Raw genomic sequence first — 20334 nt, forward strand, 5'->3', positions numbered from 1 at the left:
CGACAAAAGTATTTCTTAAAAATTAAGTAATATTAACCCATATGCTTCCGAAAACCTACAATTATTTAGTTATAACTATTAAATGGAATTATTATTATCGCCAACTAAATCGGCGACTAAATATCGATAACTTATTGGGTACATTTTACACATCACTAACCTCATTGGCGCGATCTTTTTGTAAACAATTTCATTTTTGTAAACAGAACTATAACAAAACTATAGAAATGTCTGACGACACTCAAGCGGAGATGATTTCGATGTCTTATAGTGAGCTGGAGTGCATAGATCAGGAGGATATTATAATGCTTGTAGACGTGGAGTCTGCGCTAAAGATCTGCCAGGAATGTTTAGAAAATAACACGAACAGCTCTTTCGACGTTTTGTCGTTATGGTTTAATAAATTATTAAGAGCCTATATGGATGAGGCTATTTGCTGCTTCAATGCCGTCAAAGAAATGTGCGAGTGGTTCCAGATGATGGTAAGACTTCAAAACCCCACTATATTCGAAACTAAACACCTTTGTTTTTTGCTAGAAATCAGCAGAATCTTCAGATACTGGCAACAACTTAAAGACTCTCTTGGCAGAGGCACTGCGATTCGTAACAGATTACAAGGACCATTTGCTAAGTAGGGACGAACGTATGGTCCATGGGACAGTGTTTCTGATGTTTGCAATGGTCCAAGGATTCTTTGATGAAAGGTTAGATGCTTTAATGTAGAATGAAAATTTGTAGATCGTATTGTCAGTACATCGTACATTAATTATTATTTAAATAAATTTAAATAATCTCATCTTTTAAACGTTATAATAGGGAAAAAAGTGCGAGCAGTAGTATTTTGAAGACAAGTGTTCCGATAGCCATTGATCTGCACTTGTCAGTGCTTTCCTTACTTAAAGAAATTACTGCGCTATCGACAAAACCGCATCTACGCATTACAACCCGTAAGTATTACAAATAAATTAACGTTTCGTGATAAAATAATTACCATTATCACTTACTTTTAGTGGTGCAGCAGATGAGTGAAATATCCGCATTTCTGAGCGACAGGATTACACATCTACAAGCGTTTATAAAAACTAGTGAAACTATGACCTTTATAAGTTTACACTACTTAAAATTTTATAACGAAAACCTTATAGAGGGTGAGCAGATGCCTGAATGGCTCAAGGAGACGGTCTTGCATATTTGTGATACGATTCTAAACCACTTGGAAACAATTTGTAAAGGGGTTCGTAAAAATATTTAACTTCATTTGCGTATGTTTTGAAATATGTTACCATTTTCAGGATGCACTCTCTATACCCATTGAAAAAATAGAAGAATTTCTTAGAGTTACGCGTAAATATTTATTGATGCTGCATGAGATACTCAGTGGTGTCGTTACGCCAATTGACGAAGCCGTTTTGCAAGCGCTAATCGAATTACTTGGTGAAACGTAAGTTTGTATGAATTTCAATAAAATCCTGTCTATTAAATCCATTTTTTTTTTTAGAAAACCATTACATAACCTTGGAAAGGATATACCTCTACTTTTATCCACATACGTTACTCCTTATGTGATGAATGTAATCGAAATTGTTTATTCTTTAGATGATTTTCAAAAGGTATCTTACCTGTGTTTAAAATTTCGAATTCGTATTAATTGAAACGTGTTGTAGTATTTAATCTCCTGCCTGCTGGATTCCGATCAATCGGAGCAAGAATATTTATCCGTTTGCGTTGGTTTTATATCAGTAGTATCCAAAGACGCTGCGGAAATCAATGAAATTACCTTCCAAACAGTAAAAAGTATTTTTGAATACTTGTTTAAGGGTAAACCATTGCAGGAAAATCGTTTTACAATTGAAATTGTTTGTTTTAAATTGCTTTACAGACGCCTCCAACTTTGTACATTGCGAGAACTATGAACGAATAGTTGAAAGCTTTTCTTCTTTGATGTATTTGGGAGAAAATGATTACATATTTGACTACTTTTGCATACGAATGTTTGAAAAGGACATGATCATGTCACAAGCGTGTGCTGATATACTTATGTTATACTTTCGGTTTGTAAATTGAGATTATTGTTTTACATAAACTTTAACTTCTACTATACAGCCTAAGGGAAATGAACAAGTCCTGGAACCAAGATGAAATTGAAAATGCTTTGAGTTTCTGGAATAAATGCAACAATTCTTATGCAATGTTCTCTCGACAACCAAGTCAATGTCACGTTCAGCGATTTCTTAAATATTTTCACCGAATAGCAAAAAAGGAGATTCCTGCCGTTGACACTCGGAACTACCGATACATATCTACGGTGGCTCCTTCCCAAATGGGTAACAAGTTGTTAAAGCGTTTGGAAAATTGTTCTCCTGATCTGCCAACTCAACCCGAAGTCTACTATGAAATGGTTAGTTGACCTTAAAATATATACGTATGATAAAAATTCGAACAGATTTCTCCTCATAGGCAGGCCTTTTGGAGCTGTTGGCGCTACAGAACAACACAGATTGTTCGCAGTGGTTTTTGCAGTCATTTCAAATGGCCAAGGAGCTTCTCATCAATGACAGGTGCATCGTGTTTTCCGAGAGTTTCTTTAAGCTGCTTGCCAGAGAGGATACATCCACACAATTAGTAATATTACGAGGTCTGCCGCCGTTGACTGGGGACGCCAAATGGAACCAGCAGAAGTTTCTATACACCTGCAAAGCTGGTGACGACGCACAGCTGAAAGCATTCAGTACTCGACACTCCGTCGGGTGTAGTTTTCAGTCTATCCTTGAGGTGATGCTTCAAAAACCATCTGTATATTCTGCGCGGGACGCTTTTTGCCAGGACCTACGAAAAACCAGTTATATTCGAGAGATAAAGCATGAGTGCTCAGGTCCTATTTTAAAACGTAAACGAACTGACGATTCGGCTAAAAAAATTGTACACGACATGTTCGAGAAATCTTTTCATTTGCGTCAATGCAACTTATCCACTTTGGAAGCTACCGACTGGAACAATCTCAAGGAAACAGTTGCTTATTTGACTAGCATTTTGTCCGAAAAAAGTAAAACTCAATCATTTTGAAATCTACCTTTAATTTAAAGTATAAAACTTTTAGTTCAAAGCTAGATATACAATTTGGTCAAGTTTCAGAAAAACTATAGAGCATGATAAACTTTCATAAATTTGGAATGGTATTGTGCTGGTATTATTATGCTAGTAGTTTGGTCTATATATTTAGCATGTGATGATCAACATAGTCCTCTGAATCGGAATCTATATCGATGAATTTGGAATCATCTTTATGATGCATGTCTTCTCTGACGAGTATACCTATTAGAATAAAAGCTTATGTAATACTAATACTAATAATCATCATCGTGTCAACTTACCTGCAAGAGCAGCGGAAGTAAAGCTTACAAAACTTCCGGCAAAGTAGGCACGGACAGCCACTCTAGTAATGTCCGGTCTTCTACTGGGTGCCATGGCACTGAGGGCGGCAATCAGAATTCCTAGGGATCCGGGGTTAGCGAATCCGCATAGGGCAAATGTGGCTATTGCTTCACTTCTATGCTGTATTTGTAATAATTCGCAAATTATTCCATTCTTTTAAAATAAAAAATTGTACATGTATACATACATCGATTTCATTTGCTTGTGTAAGCTCTCCCAAGTGCTTGTAGCCGACAAATTCATTTATTAGAGACTTCTCAGCAATCACCAAGCCAATAATCGAACAGTCCTTTAGGGGTACGCCCATAATAAAGGCAACAGGCCAAAACATTTTTGAGAGAATAACCAGTAGGGTCACATCACTTATGTCCAGTAGTTCGAAAATCCATTGAACAACAGCATTAAAGAAAAATACAATCGCCAAAAAAGCAATTATGTTCGCCACGATTCCCAAAACAATAAGCATAGCATTTTGGGCGCCACTTGCTGCAGCATCCAGGATTGACTGGTCCTCCCTTAAAAGCAAATTATAATATAAATAAAAATATAATAAGTATTTGGGAAATTTTTCGTTGTAACTTACGATTTGGCCAGTTTAATGTTGTCAGCCCTAGTTTGGGACTCCTCGGTTTCAGGATAAAAGAGCTTGGAAAATGCCAAGGCGCTTGGTGCAGCCATGACACTGGCAGCAATCAGGTAAGCTGGATTAGCCCCAAAAGAGACAAACGCCCCTAGCACAGATCCGGCAACTGTTGCATAGCCGCAAACGCAAATTGAGTGCAGCTCGCTTACCGTAAGTACATTAATATAGGGACGTATCATCAGCGGACTCTCAGACATTCCTAAAAATATGTTGCCCACGGCGTTAACGCTTTCGCACGTTGTAGTGCCAACGGTTGACTGCAGTAGGGATCCTAAAACGCCGAGGAATGCTTGCATCCAGCCAAGATAGTAGAGAATGGAGGTGACCACACTAAAGAAGAATACCACCGCAAGTATGGCAAAAGCGAACACGAATTCGTCGACAATGCGGTCCCCATACACAAAGCGGGCTCCGAACCGGGCAAAGCTAAGAAATGTAGTCACCTTTTCACCCATACATTGAAAAACCGACCTTCCGAATTCCCATCGAAGACACAAAATGGCAAACAGAAGTTGTGCCAGGAGGCCGTGTACCACGATTCTCCATGGAACCATTTTGTGGTGTTTGGACACGGCAAATCCGACGGCGATAAATACAATAGGTCCGGCCAGGCCCCTAGTCTTTCCCCAGTCATCTCGGCATTCGAATATTAAATAAAGCGTTGATAGGACGATTACAACAACCAGCATTACGATAGAGACTAGGCTAAATGTGTAGTTAAAAGAACATTCATTTTTTTCCATTAATAGGAGATGACTTGTACTCACATTTTGCTTCTAAACTCAATCCATTTATCGATCATGCCATCAATGTGATCATTATATAATTTTCGGCCAATAAATGGTTTGAAAAGGACATAGTATATCCAAAGTATATGAAAGATAACAAAGATTACTACTAGGGATCCGTAGCCATGGCACCAGTTGATGCTACACAGAACGAATGGAACAAACTTTGGTTTGGGCGGAGGTGTTGTTGAGGGACCCTCAGAGGTAGTTTCTGTGGTAACCTCCGCCGGCCCTGCACCTCCGCCTTCCCCTTCGGGATTCGCCTCGGGATCCGGCTCTTGAGGTTGATCCGGTTGAGGTTGTTCTTCTAATGGCGTAGTAGTTCCTTCTGTAGTTGTATTGTATTCAATCGGTGGAAAGCACTTGTCGTTATCCTGATCTGCGTTTACCATTTAAGTTCATCCAGACTTATTAATATAATATAGGGTTTACTGAGCACTTACCATAGCCCATGTATATTACTGTGGCAGCTATAAAATATGCAATGAATAGTAAATGAATAAAAATAAGAATAACGCGCTCAAGAATCCGCCGCCATCTTGGCTTCGGCTTCTCCTCTGACTCCTCAGCAGGTGCCGGTTCTGCCATCGATGACTTTCTTGAAAATGATAAAAATTTACAAAAACAAAAAAAAAAATAAAATGAGACAAAGAATTTTTTCTGACTAATCGAAAGGGACAGTGTTTTACTACTGTTTTGACAGTATTGGCCTATACTCTACTCCCTAGAGCTATAACTAATCGGCCTACTAAGCCATAAAGGGGGGTTTTTTATTAAAAATTAAACAAGTGGATGGAGCCAAAGCTAATAAAGATTGGCAAATCTGAAATCCACCTACCACCTCGTATTATTAATACTATTAATATGGAATATTAATTTGTAGCATTAATTTTTGTAGCATATTTTTTTGGGAATATCCAGAATGCAAAAGATTTTCCATTTCACGTATGTATCTATTGATTTTTCCATACCATGAACAAATAATTTAATAAATAATATATTTATTAGTCTGCTTAATTTGATTTCTTAATTAATACGGTCTAAAACTTGGTGGCATTTCTACGTCCCAATTTCTGCATAATCACATTGTAGTTAGTTCTTTCGTCGTCTTCTTGCAATAGAATACCTAAAAGTTATGAAACATTTTATTATATATACATTGAAATTCGTAAGACTCTCTGATAGAAATTACCTGCAAAACTGGCGGACACAAAGCAGACAATGCTGCCGACTATAAAGGCTCGGAACGCCACGGATGTAATCGTGGATCGACGATGTGGCGCCATGGCGCTCAGCGATCCAATCAGGATACCCAAAGAACTGGGATTGGCAAAGCCGCAAATGGCAAAGGTGGCAATTCCAGCACTGCGAGCCTACAATGATTAACATATTTTAGGATAGTTTCTTAGGATTGCATTCCCTTCTTCAAGACTTACTGTAATTTGACCACTTTCGATATACTGTCCCAGACGTTCATAGGCAACAAACTCGTTGATTATGGTCTTGGTGGCCACCACCTTGGCAATTATATCGCAGTCATCCTTTGGAACACCCATTGCCCAGACGAGAGGGATAAACAGCTTGGAGAATATCCATTCGAAGTCGATGTCATCGACTCCAATCAAATACCCCAGCCAGCTAACCAGCCCATTCAGGAAGGCGACGAACGCCACAAAGGCCACAATGTTGGCGATGATGCCCAGGACGATGGGCACGGCATTGCTTGCTCCACTGGAGGCGGCATCCAATATAGATGAGTCCTGTCTGTAAACCAAAGTTGTGGAATAAAGTATTTGGAAAAGGTTGTTGTCCTTTTTAGTTATTTGACTTACGATTTCTCCAATTCTATTGACTCTGAGGTGGTTTGACTCTCCTCTGTCTCTGGCATGTAGAGCTTAGAAATGGCCAGAGTGGCGGGAGCTGCCATCACCGAGGAGGTAATCAGATGGGCGGCCGAAGCGCCAAAGGAGAGGTAGGCCGCCAGAACAGTGCCGGAAACCGTTGCAAACCCGGACACCATAATGCTGTGGATCTCGCTCTTGGTCAGCTTGTTAATGTACGGACGGATGAGCAGTGGACTCTCGGACATGCCCAGAAAGATATTTGCGGCCGCCGTCACGCTTTCGCAGACGGTGGTGCCCAAGAGTGACTGCAGGATCCAGCCCAGCTTGATCACCACCCATTGCATCGCACCCAGATAGTACAGGATGGAGATGAAGAAGCTGAAGAAGAAAATCACAGGCAGGATGGCGAAGGCGAATACATCGTTGTCCACCAAAAAGTCTCCAAACACGAAGAGGGCTCCATCGGTGCCGTAACCCAGGAAAGTGGCTACCTTATTGCCCAGGCACTCGAAGATTTTGCGGCCCACCTCCCAGCGAATGCAGATGATTCCGAGCAGAAACTGGGCAGTGATTCCGGTGATGACCACGCGCCACTGAATGGCCGCTCGCTTGGTGGAGAAAACGTAGCCACACAGGATGAAAAAGCAGGGTGCCACCAGTGATAACAGCTTCTGACGATCGTCTCTTGTCTCGAAGAAGACGAAAATGCCCAACAGGACCAGAAGGAGGGCAATGGAGGCGAAAGATACAATCCTGAAAAAAATGTATTATTTTAGTTAAAGTTTGTAAAAAGCTTTTTGTTGATTTATTGTTTAACTTTTGTTTACTTTTGTTTTTAAGTTAAAATTTAAAATAATTAACGACGGACTTTTACGTGACGCCTATAAGCTAAAGCTGTCATAAAGAAAATTGTATTTAAAAAATAACTTAAAATTTAAAAATGTGAAATATAGCAGATTTATTCGCGACTATGAAGTGTAAATTATATCACTCATACGACCTGTTGTCCAGATTAACGTTTTTGTAGTTTTTTACACAGTTTTCTTGTTTAGATTAGGTTCTTTAACTCTTCAAGTGCACAATTTTTCATTATAGTTGGTCTTAATCTTATAAGTGACTCACCGGGTTCTGGTGAAACTGTGCCATTTCTTTGAAATAGGACTCAAATAATTTCTGTACAGAGAGCGGCCAACAGTGTCCTTAAATACGTAAAAGTAAAAAAGACCCAGGTAGATGAAGCCCAGGAGAAGGACGAGCATTCCATAGCCACTGCAGAAGTTGATGCCACAAAGGGGATTGGTGCTGCCACTCCATGTGCATTCGTAATTAGCTGAAAAAGGAAAGAGTCAGAAACCGATGGGAATAAATATTATGTACTATACTCACTTATATCATGATAATGGTAAGTGGCGTAAGAGAAGTAGCCGACAACCACAAGATGCAGAAAAACATAAAGCGAGATCTTTACAATGCGTTTAACTTTTGGATTGTTGTCCCAATAGCTCGGTTTTGGGGCCTTTTCAGTGCTGCCGATGGGTGGGAGCTCCTTAAACTGTTCAGTCTCTGGTATGCTAAGTTCCTTCTAAGAAATTGACTCTAAATCAAAAAGATCACTTAACAAATGTCGTATTATGCAGCTTACATGATCCGTTTCGTAGCCATTGTTAATAGCTCCTATTGAAGAGGTATCTGTCATCTGGAACGAAAAAAAACCAGTTGAATAATGTCAATTGAGACATTCCTAATCTGAAGTATTCTATATAAAATTATTTCAAGAGCATGGTGGACTGGCAAGTGTAGTCCTAATAATCTATTCGCCATCCAAATCAAAGTGCGAATAGGTTAAAGATTTGTGACCACTTCAAAAAGGTAAAAAAAAACGGATGATAAGACAGGTAAGCGGGTTTTTGTAGAAAAATCGCACGTGGGCCGGTACTTGATTATTGCACTTGGCTTATGTTTCGCGGTGTCAATGGCATTTCTTGTTACCAAGCACGTGGATCGACACTTTAGAATTTCCGTTAAAAACATTTGTAGTTCGAAAAGTAAAGCTTGAAAGTGTCCAAGAAGATAAGCCGCTTTGTGGATTGGGTTGTAAATTAAATTCCTTGGTATATTTCCTTGTTAGGAATAGGATTTTGCCTTGGGGGCGAAAAGCCAATAAACGTTGATAGCACTATCTGAATGGCGTAACTCGTGAAAGCTAATCGCTCACTAATTTATAGTAGCTTCTCCTATATATCCCGCTATATACAAAGTTATAAACAAGAGTAATCATTCACAAAAGCACATATTGTTGTTTTTATTCACTGTCAGAATTTCTACTAAAATGTCAAGGGTTTTTCTCTTTTAATAACTCGAATATATATCATTTTGTGAATAAATAACGCCAGAATAATTATGTTCCCTTGATTGCGTGCATTGCCAGTTAATTCACCTTTTAATATTTGTTTTTGTGTCGGTTTTTAATGAGTGCTATCGGAGTGTTGTGCCACAAAACGTGTTTTCAAAGTCGTCACTCTGAGGCCGAATACAAATGAATGATTAGTGCATCTGGTTAGCGCGTTAATATATAAAAAAGCTGGCTAACTGCTTTCCGACACCATCGTAGCCGGCTGAAAGTCGCGTCAAGACTGAATAACCGAAACTTTGCCGGGGCGTTTATACTTAAATCGAGCCCAAATACTCGGTAACTGATAAGGGGTATATCAGGTTTGGATTTTTGATTACCGTTGATTTATTCGAGTAAGCGTGTTAGCCATTTTACTAGCCAATTAAAAAAGACATTAGGCCAAATAGGAGACAAGGCCTATCCATCCAATGGAGAAACTTGAGAGAGCTCTCGATTTGACAGATTTCTTTAGAAATTTAAATATTTAAAGGATAAAAATAAAGATAAAGAATACGGTTAATCCCGTTTATTACAAAATATTTGCAATATAAATATTTATTTTTTTACTTAATGCCATCAAGGGGTATTTATTTGTTTGAAATGGTTCTAGTTTCTCGTACTCTAAAGGGGGGGTTTCCACTTACGTATAACAATGGCTTAGTGATTGAATTTTAATTTCAGAATTAGATTTCTCAGGCCCTTTTTCAGCTATACTCTCCTAGGAATTCCTTTTTTTTATCACACATTTTTAAATTAAAAAGAATTTTATGCACTTGTGGATAAAAACAATTTAAAAACAATTTTAAAGCTATTTCATATATACTTCAGGGAGTATGTTTCCGAATAACCCGTAATGCCCAGTCGAGCGTCGTGTGATGGGCAATTTGAATGACAAATTACTGTTTTATCAGCTGCTTGTTTAAAACTGAATGGTGCTCGCAGAACATACTTCGAGTATTCAGATATTTGAGCGAGATAATGTTCAAGTAGGCCATATAACTTCCCACAGATTGCTGATGATAACAGTGACGTTTGAGGAATCTGATTGCGATAGAGATGAAGATATGGGCAGTACCAAAGGGCGGGTGGGCCTGTAGCAACGTGGGCTCGTTCACCCTCCCATTGAACAACTCTTTCAATGTGGTTTCTTTACTAGTGGTCTATCAGCGATATGTCACCATTGATTGGTCAAGCGGGTAAGGCAATAAATAGCCAAGTCTTGAGTTAAATCCAAAATCTAATCAAAATTCTGAAAAAGAAGGGGGTACATACTATATCTTATCGTAGACTTGATCCTCGTGGGGATAATACACCAAATAAAACCAGCAGTCCACTTAATTCTTAATTAACTCGCAACTATACACGTTTGCGACTTGCTTTTATTTATATTGTATATATGCTTTATGTTGAACTTATATTTGCAATCGATTTACAAATGCACTTAGTGTGGATGGTATGGAGGTGGATTATTACGCATCGATAGCTGTTAGACTTAATGAAATTATGTTACTTCAATGGTTCTTATAAAATCTTAAAACAAAACACTAATATCGGGTTACAAAGGGTTTACAAAAGATTGAGATTCAGAGCTGCTTTCGGGGCTCTGTTTCCAACAGGAAGGCACTTTTAACCTATTGACTTACTCATATAACAAAAGTGTAAATTTATTTCAGCTACTTCGGGACGATAACCATTTCGCAAAGGCAACCAAAAGAAAAAATATCTTTGATTTGGATCGCCCTTGGGGTTTTCGCTTTTGAGTGGATTGTGCTGAAGTCTGGGATTGTAATGTTTCGATAAGGCATTGATTAATATTTGATTTACCATCTGGGCCTAAGGCCACTTGGTACTCATTCTTATTATGCATTGTTTAAATTCGTATAAAATATTTTCTTATAGCTTTGCAATTATTTCTGGTTTCTGGTTTTCAATAATTTTGTAAAATAAATGATAAAAAAACAAAAAGAATTGCAAATTCAACCACATCTAAATCACAGGCTTCTAATATACGAAAGTTTTTAAAATTAAACGACAAATTTCGACAGAAATTTTGCTTAGCTTACGAACGAATTTTATAAATAAGGTTAAGCGGTAAAAGAAACCGATTAACTAAAAACTAATTAAGTCAACTGGCCCTAATGTTACAAATAAAAACAAAAATTAATTTTAAGACCAGCATGAGTGAGGGTGAGAAATGTGTGTGTGTGTTTCTTTTATGAATGTGTGTTTATAAGAAAGCCTTGGAGCAAGATTCTACTCCGGCTTGTGGGTCATCTTGTGGTGCTTGTGGTGGTGGCGCTGATAGTGGTGGAGCTGGTGTGGATGATGGTGGTGGTGATGGTGATGGTGGTGTTGGCCGGAACGATGCCGGTGGTGGTTGGAGATCGGTTCCATTTGTTCGCTGTTGCTCGCCGAGGAAAAAAGCTCCTCAGCCCCGATCCCGGTCTCCACTTGACTCGATTCCGAATCCGAGCCAGAGTTTGACTCCGACAGATGGTGTCGTCGGTGTTCCCGCTCCTGGCTCTCCTTCTCACCGGCTCCGTCCAGCTGGTTGTCGATTGCAGGGGATCCGGATGTGGTCGATTCCATGCCAACGTAAGATTTGATTTTCGGTGAAATGTAAATGGTTTTGACGCCGTTGTTGAATGATGGGTTGGTATTGAAGAAGACGTCTAGCCTTGGGTTTCTGTAGGAGAGAATAAAAATAATATATAGCATTTTTAGCAAGTAACGTAATCGAAAAGTAGATTCCATAGCCTCTACATGTATATAACGTAAGCACAAGGTTTTGGTGGGAAACTAAATTTTAGCAAAGTTCCTAACCTTCATGAAACAGTTTTCAGTCAACTGAAGCACCGAAAACCCATTTAATTTTATTACATTTTATATTTAAGTACTTATTAGTATTAAAAATTTAGGGAAAACACCTACCTTGGCACTGTCCAACTCTCCAGATCAGACTTAAGCGATTCTGTTCTGTATGCGCTCCAAGGGACTGCAATCTCTGTGAAATAAACATTGCCAGCCAGAGATTAGAAAATGTTCAAAATATTTCTTAAATATTTTAAAAATCATGCAATGCAAGAAGGTAATGGCGCAAATGAGGAAGAGCATGCAAATTAGCAAGAACAGCGACACGTAGCAAAAATTGCACAGCACATCAAAACTGAACAACATCGAAAGCCGAGCACTTAGCCGAGAACAACGCACAACGGTGCGTATGAGTAATATTTTTTCTAAATTTTAGATTAGTATCTGCAGCGGCGAGTTCTTTGTTTCTTACCAATCCAGGGCATTAACTTCGAATGAATCTCAAAGAAAACTTTGTAATTTCGTTACTACTTCCGCTCTATTTTTAGCTTCCCCGATCCCTCATGAAATTCAAATATATATCTCGGACGGAAGAAACCCTCTGAGAATTTCGTAAGATTTTGTTATTGGAACGAAAAAACGTGCGCGAATCAAATTTAACATTTAAGCATAACATTTGCTGACTTGGCTCGTCCATCTGACAACCAGGTATTTTGTTGTTGCTTTGGATTACGTATTCTGATATTCGAATTCGGACTTTTTTCTTCTAGCTCAGATCAATTTACGCTGTCGTGTCTGGTCTTTTTTGGTCAGTTTTGCAGTCTGCAGTCCGGCCCCCAAAATCGCCTGACTAATGACCTTTTATTTGTTTTTTTTTTTACTTGTCGTTAACGTAAATCAATTGAAACTGCAACGTGGGTGGAAAAGGGGCCTGTCGCTACCAGGAAAGATTGTTTATGAAAGAGATTTTTATGACTGATGATTGGAGATGTATTGGAGTGACATCGTTTCCTCCATTCTTATCCGGGCAGTTAGTTAAGCTTGGCAAACAACACGCTTACCTGCCTGATCGCACGTGGGTGGCGCAAAGTAGAGTCCTGGCCTCAAAGGATTCTCCTCGTCATCGTGCACCTCAATCATCAGCATGCCCACCACACTGGCTGCCAGTTGCTGCTGTTGTTGCGAGTGGCGTTGCTGTTGCTGCTCCTCCTGACGCATCTGCTGCTCCCAGTAGGCGAGGGCACACTTGACATCGATCTCTACCCAGCCGGTCATGGCGCTACTCAACATGGTGGTGTTGCATGTGCGCTTCTTGCGTTCTGTGAAGGAAATAAAAGGTTTCGAATGTGACTTCTTATGTTTAGCGGTGGCTCTACATCTTAAATAGTTTAAACAAATTATAATTATTTATTTACTATATAGACTCCTTACCTAATTTACGGTTCTTCTTCTGCTGATGGACAATGGAGACCGTGACTCGAATTTGTGGACCCGCTTGAGGATGATCTGGGCATTGAGAGGAAGTCCTTTCAGTTGGCTCTGTCGGGACTGGGACCTGACCAGGATTGTGGCCAGGATGGGTCTTGTAGAGGCGAAGAACAGCGCTGGTAAGACGGTCATCATTGTGAACAAACACACTGTTGGCGAACTTCAGGGTGACATTGGTGCCCAGTTGCCAATCCCCCGGAATTGTGGTCTCTGCATTGCAGATAGGAAAGCCAGCCTTCTCCTTGGTGGTGCTGCTATTCGGGTCATTTGTGATGGCCTTCTGGACACGCTTGATAATCTCATTTAATCTGTGGATAAATATAAGAAAAATAGGTCTGATATATTTGTTTTGTCGTTTTTGTGAATCTTAATGCCTGGAGACTGGCATGATTTCATACATCATCACACTGCCATTTGTATTCCCAAGCATTCTCGTCCAGCAAATTTGGTTCAAGTGTTTATGTAAGGCCCACTTAATTGACATTTGAGAGCGGTCATAGTTACAGACATCCACAATGGAATCGCCCCAGAGGACTGAGACGTCTGAGAGGGTCTGTGGGTGTTGGATAAAACGTGCTCGTTTCCGTTTGGCAAGAATTTAGAACTTTTTATTCAATTTAGCTAGACAGCTCTCGTAAACTATTTCACTTTCCGCCGAACCCCCGAGCTAGAAACCCCCCCCAAATGAGTAAACATTTTTTCCATTAAATACAATCAGATCTTGAAGTAGCTTGTGGTTTGTGACGTGTTTATGTAGCTGGGGTTCACTGCACTATTTGATTATAATGGTATTATTAGATTGTATTAATATGATTAGGACGTGTGAACTATTATCATAACAAGTTTTAAAAATAGCTTTGTACTTTGTGGTTTGTTATCATTGATTTTCATTTGATTTTGAGAGTTCTTCAAATATGTGTGTTGGAGAGTCATGGCCAAATTCAAACTATTTCATACTATTCAAACTGTGGTCCGAACCAATCGACTTATCGGGAAATCAAAAACATTGATAGTGACTTCACTATTTGAAAGGCACTACATAAAATAAGTGGGACTGGTCCGAAACACTTGGGATGATTAAATGGCTTCACATGATTCGTGTGCCAGCCATGTGATGGGGGAGTGCGGTTAGTAGAGCTATTTTCACCCATTAAACCCCATTCAGATCAGGGTAGGTCTTTGACAGAGAGTGTGCCAGTCAGTATGAGGATAATAATCATAATTTTTTTATGTGTACTTTTATCACGAGCAACCAGACAACAATAGTTATTCAGCTATGATCTAATCTGACCACATTCATTCGTCTGAAAATTGGACAATTGTACGATTATATTTTGTATGTCTGGATCAGTAATTGAGGGTTTTGTTGCCTTTATTTTGCTTTGGTTTTTTTTTTGGACTTCACATGAAATGCATAACTGATTAATTGTTTCGGATGTTGGTGAGTTGCCCGCGGCGCAATTTGTCTAGCCAAAATAATTATGAAACACGGTCGATCGGTCGAGTGGTCGATCGGTCGGGGAACAATCTGTCTGCGGTCTGAAATTGAACTGAAACTGAACCAAGTCGAGGAGAGCCGAGTCGAAACGCCTTTGGCTTATTATCGTTCTTGTTTATGTTTATGTTTACGTTCCGATCGCATCGAATCGTATCGAATCTGTCTGGTCTGGTTTGGTCTGGCCACGGAGTCGTCTGGAGTTTCGCTCTGTGGCATGAACTTGAAAACTTGTTGAGTTGGGCCGGGACGGGCCGGGCCGTCTGTCTGGCCACCGTCTAGACGTATTCTGTCCACTTGTCCGTCTGTCCGCCTTCTTGTTTGCTGGCTTGTTGGCCGTCTGTCTGCCGGCCTAGAGGAGCTACTGTGATGCTGCCAATACTGTACATGCGTGAATCACGCCATTCAGCCATCTGGGCATGCGCAAAGGTAGAGGTTTAGGCCAAAAAAAAAACAAGATACAGGTGCCTCGGTTTTGCCATTGTCTGGGGGTGGTGTGGTGACAGTCTCAAAAATTTGCATTGGCCTCTATTTGCCAGAGGCTCGAGCTAAGGCTCTGGGGCAGACACATCACTGAATGCATCGCCTCTGTGTCTGCGTCTGCGGTTTTGCTTTGCAGTCCGTTGCCTTTGGCCGCAGCAGCAACATAAGCAACAGAAACAGCAGCAGCAATAGCAAAATGGCAAATGCAACAGCAACAACAGTGGCTAGACAGTGTCTCGCCGGCTGCACTTCATTATCATGCAACCAACAGCGAACTGCCAACAGCCGGCAGTCAGTAAGTCATTCAGACTTTCGCAGGCACTGGGAAAAAATACCATGAAGAAGAGCCATGATGCATAGAAGGTACTGGCCATAAAGAATAGTTCAAATAGCCTTATTTTATACATTTTTTTCTTCAGTGTAATAGCCGCAAAATGCACACGCCTACAATCTAAAACTGTTTGCATTGCATTGCAAGTTGTGGGGGGCCAGACATATCTACTGTCCCGATATTGTTCATACGTCATAATTTTTTTGTTTATTTGGTTTTTGTTTTGATTTTTTTTTGTTGTGTTTGTACCGTCTGTGCGGAACTCTGCCAAAGCAATCAAACAAGATGAAACAATTTAGATATCAGCTGTTGGCCCCCACAAATGCACGAGTGCATATAAGAGCCACTACTATGTGGCCCGTTTGTCGTCTCGCATAGCAACGACCTACAAAAAGTTCATTACCGGACACGGAGCCGGAGACGTAGACGTAGACTAGGACGGACATAGAGACGTAGACGGAGACGGTGACGGTGCCGGAGTCAGAGCCAGTAAGCTAGACATGGCCCAGACTGCTCCCAGACATATGCCAGACACCCGCGGGCTCACCGACAAAGATACACAGATACAGAGGTCGCCGCCGTCGACAGATTTCGATGCAGTCTGCGGATGTGTGAGTGTCAGTGTTTCTTTCATTGCATTGAGCTACTGTATCTGATGGATGCAAGAGATACCATTGATGGATGTAGGACTATAAGATGGTAGATAGATTCTTCCATTCATCAGTTTTGCATTTAATTGATTTAAATAGTGCCCCCGAGGAAGTCAATAAAATAGGGATACTAAAATTTTATTTCAAAATAAATAATGAAAATTAATGGCCCACTTTTTTTGGAAAAGACGCATTTTCAGGCACACTTTCAATGATAAATCAATTACCTTACAGTCCATGAGATTTAGTCTAGTGATTATTACATCCGATTTTATGACTTTTTTGGGGGAAACTTTTAAAATCATTGAATCGTTTACTAAATAAATATATAAGTAATTAAACTGTGTGAGGGCACGTGTCGATAAAGGCCTATTAATTTCCTTTAAAGATATATATTTATTTTATTTATTCGAGGAAACGGTCTGCATCTGGGAGAATCGTGTTGGAGATGAATTGAAGCACAGCATGTACTTCGTACAATGTACTTTAAAAATATATATTCCTATACGTAAAAGTACAGGTCTATATATTATCCGGGGTGCTTGGCCACATTTACGAGATGCAAAAATGTTTTTAGCCTTGAGTTGGGGAAAACGAGTGTTTCTGGACAAATCACGCAATTAACAATTTGAAAATATTTGGCAGCAGAAAACTGTGTGTTTACACATCCAGCAGGATTCCATTTAGCAGATTGGGCATTTTAATTCCAAAATGCATTTTCATCACATTTTGTATACAATATTAAAGCCTTTTTTTCGGAGGTATTTCTTTTTTGAAAATATTTTTTTTACTGGTCATTAGCTCGCGCCGAGAATCGTTTCACTTATTTATTTTAAAAAGACTTATTTTTAGAGAAACTAGTGGCTATTATTAGAGAACGACCGAACAGTGATTGACAGTCGCTTTGCAATTGTTTTGAAAAGTAGTACTTACCTTTGGGTGGCGACTTGCTGAAGATACAGCTGATTGGATGACTGGGAGGCCTCGTCCCTCATATTGGGATTGCTTCGGTTCTGGATGCGCTGGATCTGCTCCTCGGTCAGGTTGAAGCGATTGAGGATGGTCCTGTTGAAGGGATTCACCACCTCCGACTGGACACCCTCCATGAAGGAGGGATTGAACGGGGATGCCTGCGACTCTTCCGCAGTGAGCAATACCAGAAACATGACCAAAATCATCTCACGAATCCGGCTCCTTCCGCACTTTTCACGACCCACATTTGCCATTTTTTAATTAAATTAATTAAGCTTTTTTTCCACAGAGAATGTATATAGTTTTTTGAGTGTTTGTTTCTTTTAGTAAATCAGTAAAACAGATCGTGTATTTTTTGACTATTTCACATATTTTACCCCACTTGGTTTTCACAAGAAGAGCATCTCTTTTTCACAAATTAAAGTATTTTAGTGTTTTCTTTTTTTGAAGAAATGAATTGTTGAAATGCAGATTTTATTGAGATTTTGGTGTTTGCTCTTTTTCTGGTGCTGGTATTTTGCTATCGACGTGTTCGCTTTAAGAACCAAGTCTGAAGTGATTTGCGCGAGTCAGTTTTTTAGTCTTAAATAAGAAAAAATTTGGTTGTGGCCGGGCATATCTACTTTGTTATGGTCGTAAATGCTGCGTTGCTGCGGACACTGTAAGAAATTTGATTGTAGTTTGATATTTTTTCTTGCCGTGTTCGTCTGAAGGGTATTTTGAAATAATTACCTAGTTGTATGCATTAAATTAAAGAGTTTTCTCTATTCTATGATTAATTTAGATATTGGGGATAATGTTCATTTCTATGATTTATTAAATAAATAAATTTTATGTTTAAATTTAAATCTATTATATTATTTTTAACTTATCAGCAAAGTTTTGCTTATTTATTCATTCATTATAACTCCAAATACTGATAGTGTTTTAATGAAAAATTAATACGTAATACGTATTTGTTTCTAATATACTACCAATAATTAAAATATTATATAGAAATTCTAAGCAAATGCCTCTTCATTTTTAATAAAATCCTTTTATTTGAATACTACAAAATATTTTTGTTATAAATTATTGATTAAATTACCTATTCCCCTTATAATTATAAAATTTATAATTGAAAGGTTAAAAGTTAAAATATTAATCTCATTCAATTGTTTTCAGTGCACCGCTTATGCACTTCGGCTGATAGTTCGGCTGGTATTCGGCACTGGCGTCGCCGACCAATCAACGTCGCTTGAGGATCTGCCGGCCCCATGAATATGCGTGACACACAGATACGAGTGGTGCGCCTGTGTGAGAGCTTGAGTGTGGGTGCGTGGTTGGAAGTATCTTTATCTGCAAATCGGTGGCTTGTGATGCGGCCTATCGATTATGGGGCGGGTGCGAAAGTGATATTTCTGGTCCTATGTTAACTTTTCCGGTTAAAAGGTTTATACAATTTGTTTGTTACCAATTCCCCAAACTACTGACACAATCAGATACAAAAAGGCCTGTCTATCAGCCCAGTTAGTACTTCAAACACTACTCCAGCCAATGCCTTCAATTAATTTGCACCCAAGAAATGAAGCTGAATGCCCTGAAATACTACACTATTATCCGGTAGTTCTCATTATGTGCGTGGGTGATTAGATTAATTTTAAGTGATTTTGTGTCGGTCACAATCCGTACAATTATAATAGTACGACTTAATCAAATTGTTTTGATTCTCGAGTTATGTGTGTTATCAGTACAAGTATTTCTTTATTTCATATTCTGGTTGGTTGGGTACAATCCAAATTGCTGGATCTTTTGACTTTCAGTTGTCGCCTGGGATTTGTGCGTGTGAATTAATCAAACTGACAACAAGATAGGCCATAAAAAGTGCGTAGTTCATCAATTGGAAGGTGAATTGGGCGGATATATCCTATTAGAGGTGGTGCGTATGGTGGTGCCTGGTACTGCTAATGCTACAGCCTTAACCCCAGAAAGCCGTCAGCAGTATCCTTGACGATTTTCACCCACAGCTGGACATCTTTTCCTCTGGATGTGCTTGGAATACTAAGAAGTGATGGCGCTATTCAAACGTATTATTCATTCCATCCGCATACGGAAATCCAAAGAGCCAGACTTCAAGGACGTTCTTGATTTATTTATTTGTTTATTTGGTTTTGTTGTTGTTGCAGCATCTAAACATCATCATCATCATCGCCGTCGTCAGAAGTCATCATCATCAGCATCTTTCCCATCAGAACGATCCATGTTTCGTCTGGACAAAAATTGAATTTTAAAATGATTGTATAATTCGCAGCACTTTATAAAGTCTGGATTTCTCAGTCTGCCCATTCATCTGATATACTCGCATCATATCATACATGTCTACACACCGTTTAAGCTATGAATAGAGGGCCATAGAGGGGCATTTGGGGGCAGGAGGACGGGTTCTCCAGACGGAGGCGACTGTTATGTAAAATTGCAATCGCATCAAATGGCTAGCCAGGAGAAAAAAATGACAAAAAAATACAAAAAAAAGATATAGCAATCAGTGGCTGTTGTCGAGAAGTTTATATAATAATGTTTGTTTATTTAAGCATTCGCATAGAATTTGTCCCACTTTGTGGACAATGTGAACGAGCACGAAAATAAACAGCCAGACAGTAGATTCAGACTTTTGGGATAGATACCTTTAAACAATTGGAATGCGAAATGAGTCAAGATTCGGTTTCAGTCGGTTTCAGTTTTTTTTTTTGATTTTTCATTAACTTTTCAAGGCTGTGGGACCCATACTTGTGTCTACCCCGTATACCCCATCGTATAATTGGCTGAATTCTAAATACAGTATCCAGATAGTTCTTGTTTTCTTTGATCTTGGGAGGAAAAGTAAAAGAGACATTGAAGCCGGGCAGCAAATAAAACATACTTTTGATTGGCATTTGTTCGTGGCTATTTTCTGAAAGCAATTTTCTGACAAATCCCAAATATGCCTCACGCTCGTGCCAATTTGTGTGGCTTAATTTTAAACGGTA

The 20334-nt window shown here is 39.4% G+C and overlaps 4 protein-coding genes across 7 annotated transcripts; 1 reads left to right on the forward strand and 3 right to left on the reverse strand.

Annotated features, from left to right (window-relative positions):
* The first annotated feature begins 132 nt into the window (after positions 1-132).
* On the forward strand, positions 133-3904 carry LOC6495560. Its single transcript, XM_001959068.4, has 10 exons — positions 133-482; positions 538-704; positions 817-947; positions 1011-1234; positions 1293-1441; positions 1499-1610; positions 1665-1818; positions 1880-2051; positions 2104-2398; positions 2458-3904. The coding sequence occupies exons 1-10, from the start codon at positions 228-230 to the stop codon at positions 3061-3063; spliced, it is 2265 nt and encodes a 754-aa protein (XP_001959104.2). The 5' UTR covers positions 133-227; the 3' UTR covers positions 3064-3904.
* Positions 3055-5572, reverse strand: LOC6495081 (sodium/nucleoside cotransporter 2). The gene is made up of 6 exons (XM_001959069.4): positions 5307-5572; positions 4843-5242; positions 4016-4780; positions 3620-3947; positions 3372-3552; positions 3055-3312 (listed from the first exon to the last, which is right to left on the reverse strand). The coding sequence occupies exons 1-6, from the start codon at positions 5449-5451 to the stop codon at positions 3209-3211; spliced, it is 1923 nt and encodes a 640-aa protein (XP_001959105.1). The 5' UTR covers positions 5452-5572; the 3' UTR covers positions 3055-3208.
* Positions 5573-5844: 272 nt separating this feature from the next.
* On the reverse strand, positions 5845-9368 carry LOC6495080 (solute carrier family 28 member 3). Of its 2 annotated transcripts, none has more exons than XM_032450837.2 (8): positions 9145-9368; positions 8350-8403; positions 8094-8286; positions 7830-8037; positions 6696-7460; positions 6300-6627; positions 6056-6236; positions 5845-5989 (listed from the first exon to the last, which is right to left on the reverse strand). In XM_032450837.2, the coding sequence occupies exons 2-8, from the start codon at positions 8401-8403 to the stop codon at positions 5904-5906; spliced, it is 1815 nt and encodes a 604-aa protein (XP_032306728.1). In that variant the 5' UTR covers positions 9145-9368; the 3' UTR covers positions 5845-5903. The 2 variants fall into 2 exon arrangements, with proteins under 2 accessions (XP_032306728.1, XP_001959106.1); XM_001959070.4 differs by having other exon boundaries at positions 8094-8289.
* Positions 9369-10433: 1065 nt separating this feature from the next.
* Positions 10434-17911, reverse strand: LOC6495079 (protein anachronism). Of its 3 annotated transcripts, none has more exons than XM_014907652.3 (5): positions 17291-17911; positions 13342-13706; positions 12976-13229; positions 12031-12103; positions 10434-11785 (listed from the first exon to the last, which is right to left on the reverse strand). In XM_014907652.3, the coding sequence occupies exons 1-5, from the start codon at positions 17581-17583 to the stop codon at positions 11772-11774; spliced, it is 999 nt and encodes a 332-aa protein (XP_014763138.1). In that variant the 5' UTR covers positions 17584-17911; the 3' UTR covers positions 10434-11771. The 3 variants fall into 3 exon arrangements, with proteins under 3 accessions (XP_014763138.1, XP_001959107.1, XP_044571218.1); XM_001959071.4 differs by having other exon boundaries at positions 12972-13229; positions 17291-17910; XM_044715283.1 differs by lacking the exon at positions 17291-17911 and adding an exon at positions 13797-13843 and having other exon boundaries at positions 12972-13229.
* Between the last annotated feature and the right edge of the window lie 2423 nt (positions 17912-20334).

Source organism: Drosophila ananassae, chromosome 3L, assembly GCF_017639315.1.
Source record: "Drosophila ananassae strain 14024-0371.13 chromosome 3L, ASM1763931v2, whole genome shotgun sequence".
Taxonomy (NCBI): domain Eukaryota; kingdom Metazoa; phylum Arthropoda; class Insecta; order Diptera; family Drosophilidae; genus Drosophila; species Drosophila ananassae.

What these genes read in the sequence shown, in the direction of transcription:
- LOC6495081 (XM_001959069.4), bottom strand. Translation starts at nt 5,451, where the DNA reads ATGGCAGAACCGGCACCTGCTGAGGAGTCAGAGGAGAAGCCGAAGCCA. An exon ending in AGTAATATACATGGGCTATG is followed by an intron (nt 5,243 to 5,306) that starts GTAAGTGCTCAG and finishes TGGTAAACGCAG; the next exon opens with ATCAGGATAACGACAAGTGC. An exon ending in CACAAGCAAATGAAATCGAT is followed by an intron (nt 3,553 to 3,619) that starts GTATGTATACAT and finishes TTACAAATACAG; the next exon opens with CATAGAAGTGAAGCAATAGC.
- LOC6495560 (XM_001959068.4), top strand. Translation starts at nt 228, where the DNA reads ATGTCTGACGACACTCAAGCGGAGATGATTTCGATGTCTTATAGTGAG. An exon ending in TGGAAACAATTTGTAAAGGG is followed by an intron (nt 1,235 to 1,292) that starts GTTCGTAAAAAT and finishes TACCATTTTCAG; the next exon opens with GATGCACTCTCTATACCCAT. An exon ending in CTTTAGATGATTTTCAAAAG is followed by an intron (nt 1,611 to 1,664) that starts GTATCTTACCTG and finishes AACGTGTTGTAG; the next exon opens with TATTTAATCTCCTGCCTGCT.
- LOC6495079 (XM_001959071.4), bottom strand. Translation starts at nt 17,583, where the DNA reads ATGGCAAATGTGGGTCGTGAAAAGTGCGGAAGGAGCCGGATTCGTGAG. An exon ending in CAGCAAGTCGCCACCCAAAG is followed by an intron (nt 13,707 to 17,290) that starts GTAAGTACTACT and finishes ATTTATCCACAG; the next exon opens with ATTAAATGAGATTATCAAGC. An exon ending in GAAGAAGAACCGTAAATTAG is followed by an intron (nt 13,230 to 13,341) that starts GTAAGGAGTCTA and finishes TTTCCTTCACAG; the next exon opens with AACGCAAGAAGCGCACATGC.
- LOC6495080 (XM_001959070.4), bottom strand. Translation starts at nt 8,403, where the DNA reads ATGACAGATACCTCTTCAATAGGAGCTATTAACAATGGCTACGAAACG. An exon ending in ATGGCTACGAAACGGATCAT is followed by an intron (nt 8,290 to 8,349) that starts GTAAGCTGCATA and finishes TCAATTTCTTAG; the next exon opens with AAGGAACTTAGCATACCAGA. An exon ending in TTACCATTATCATGATATAA is followed by an intron (nt 8,038 to 8,093) that starts GTGAGTATAGTA and finishes TTCCTTTTTCAG; the next exon opens with CTAATTACGAATGCACATGG.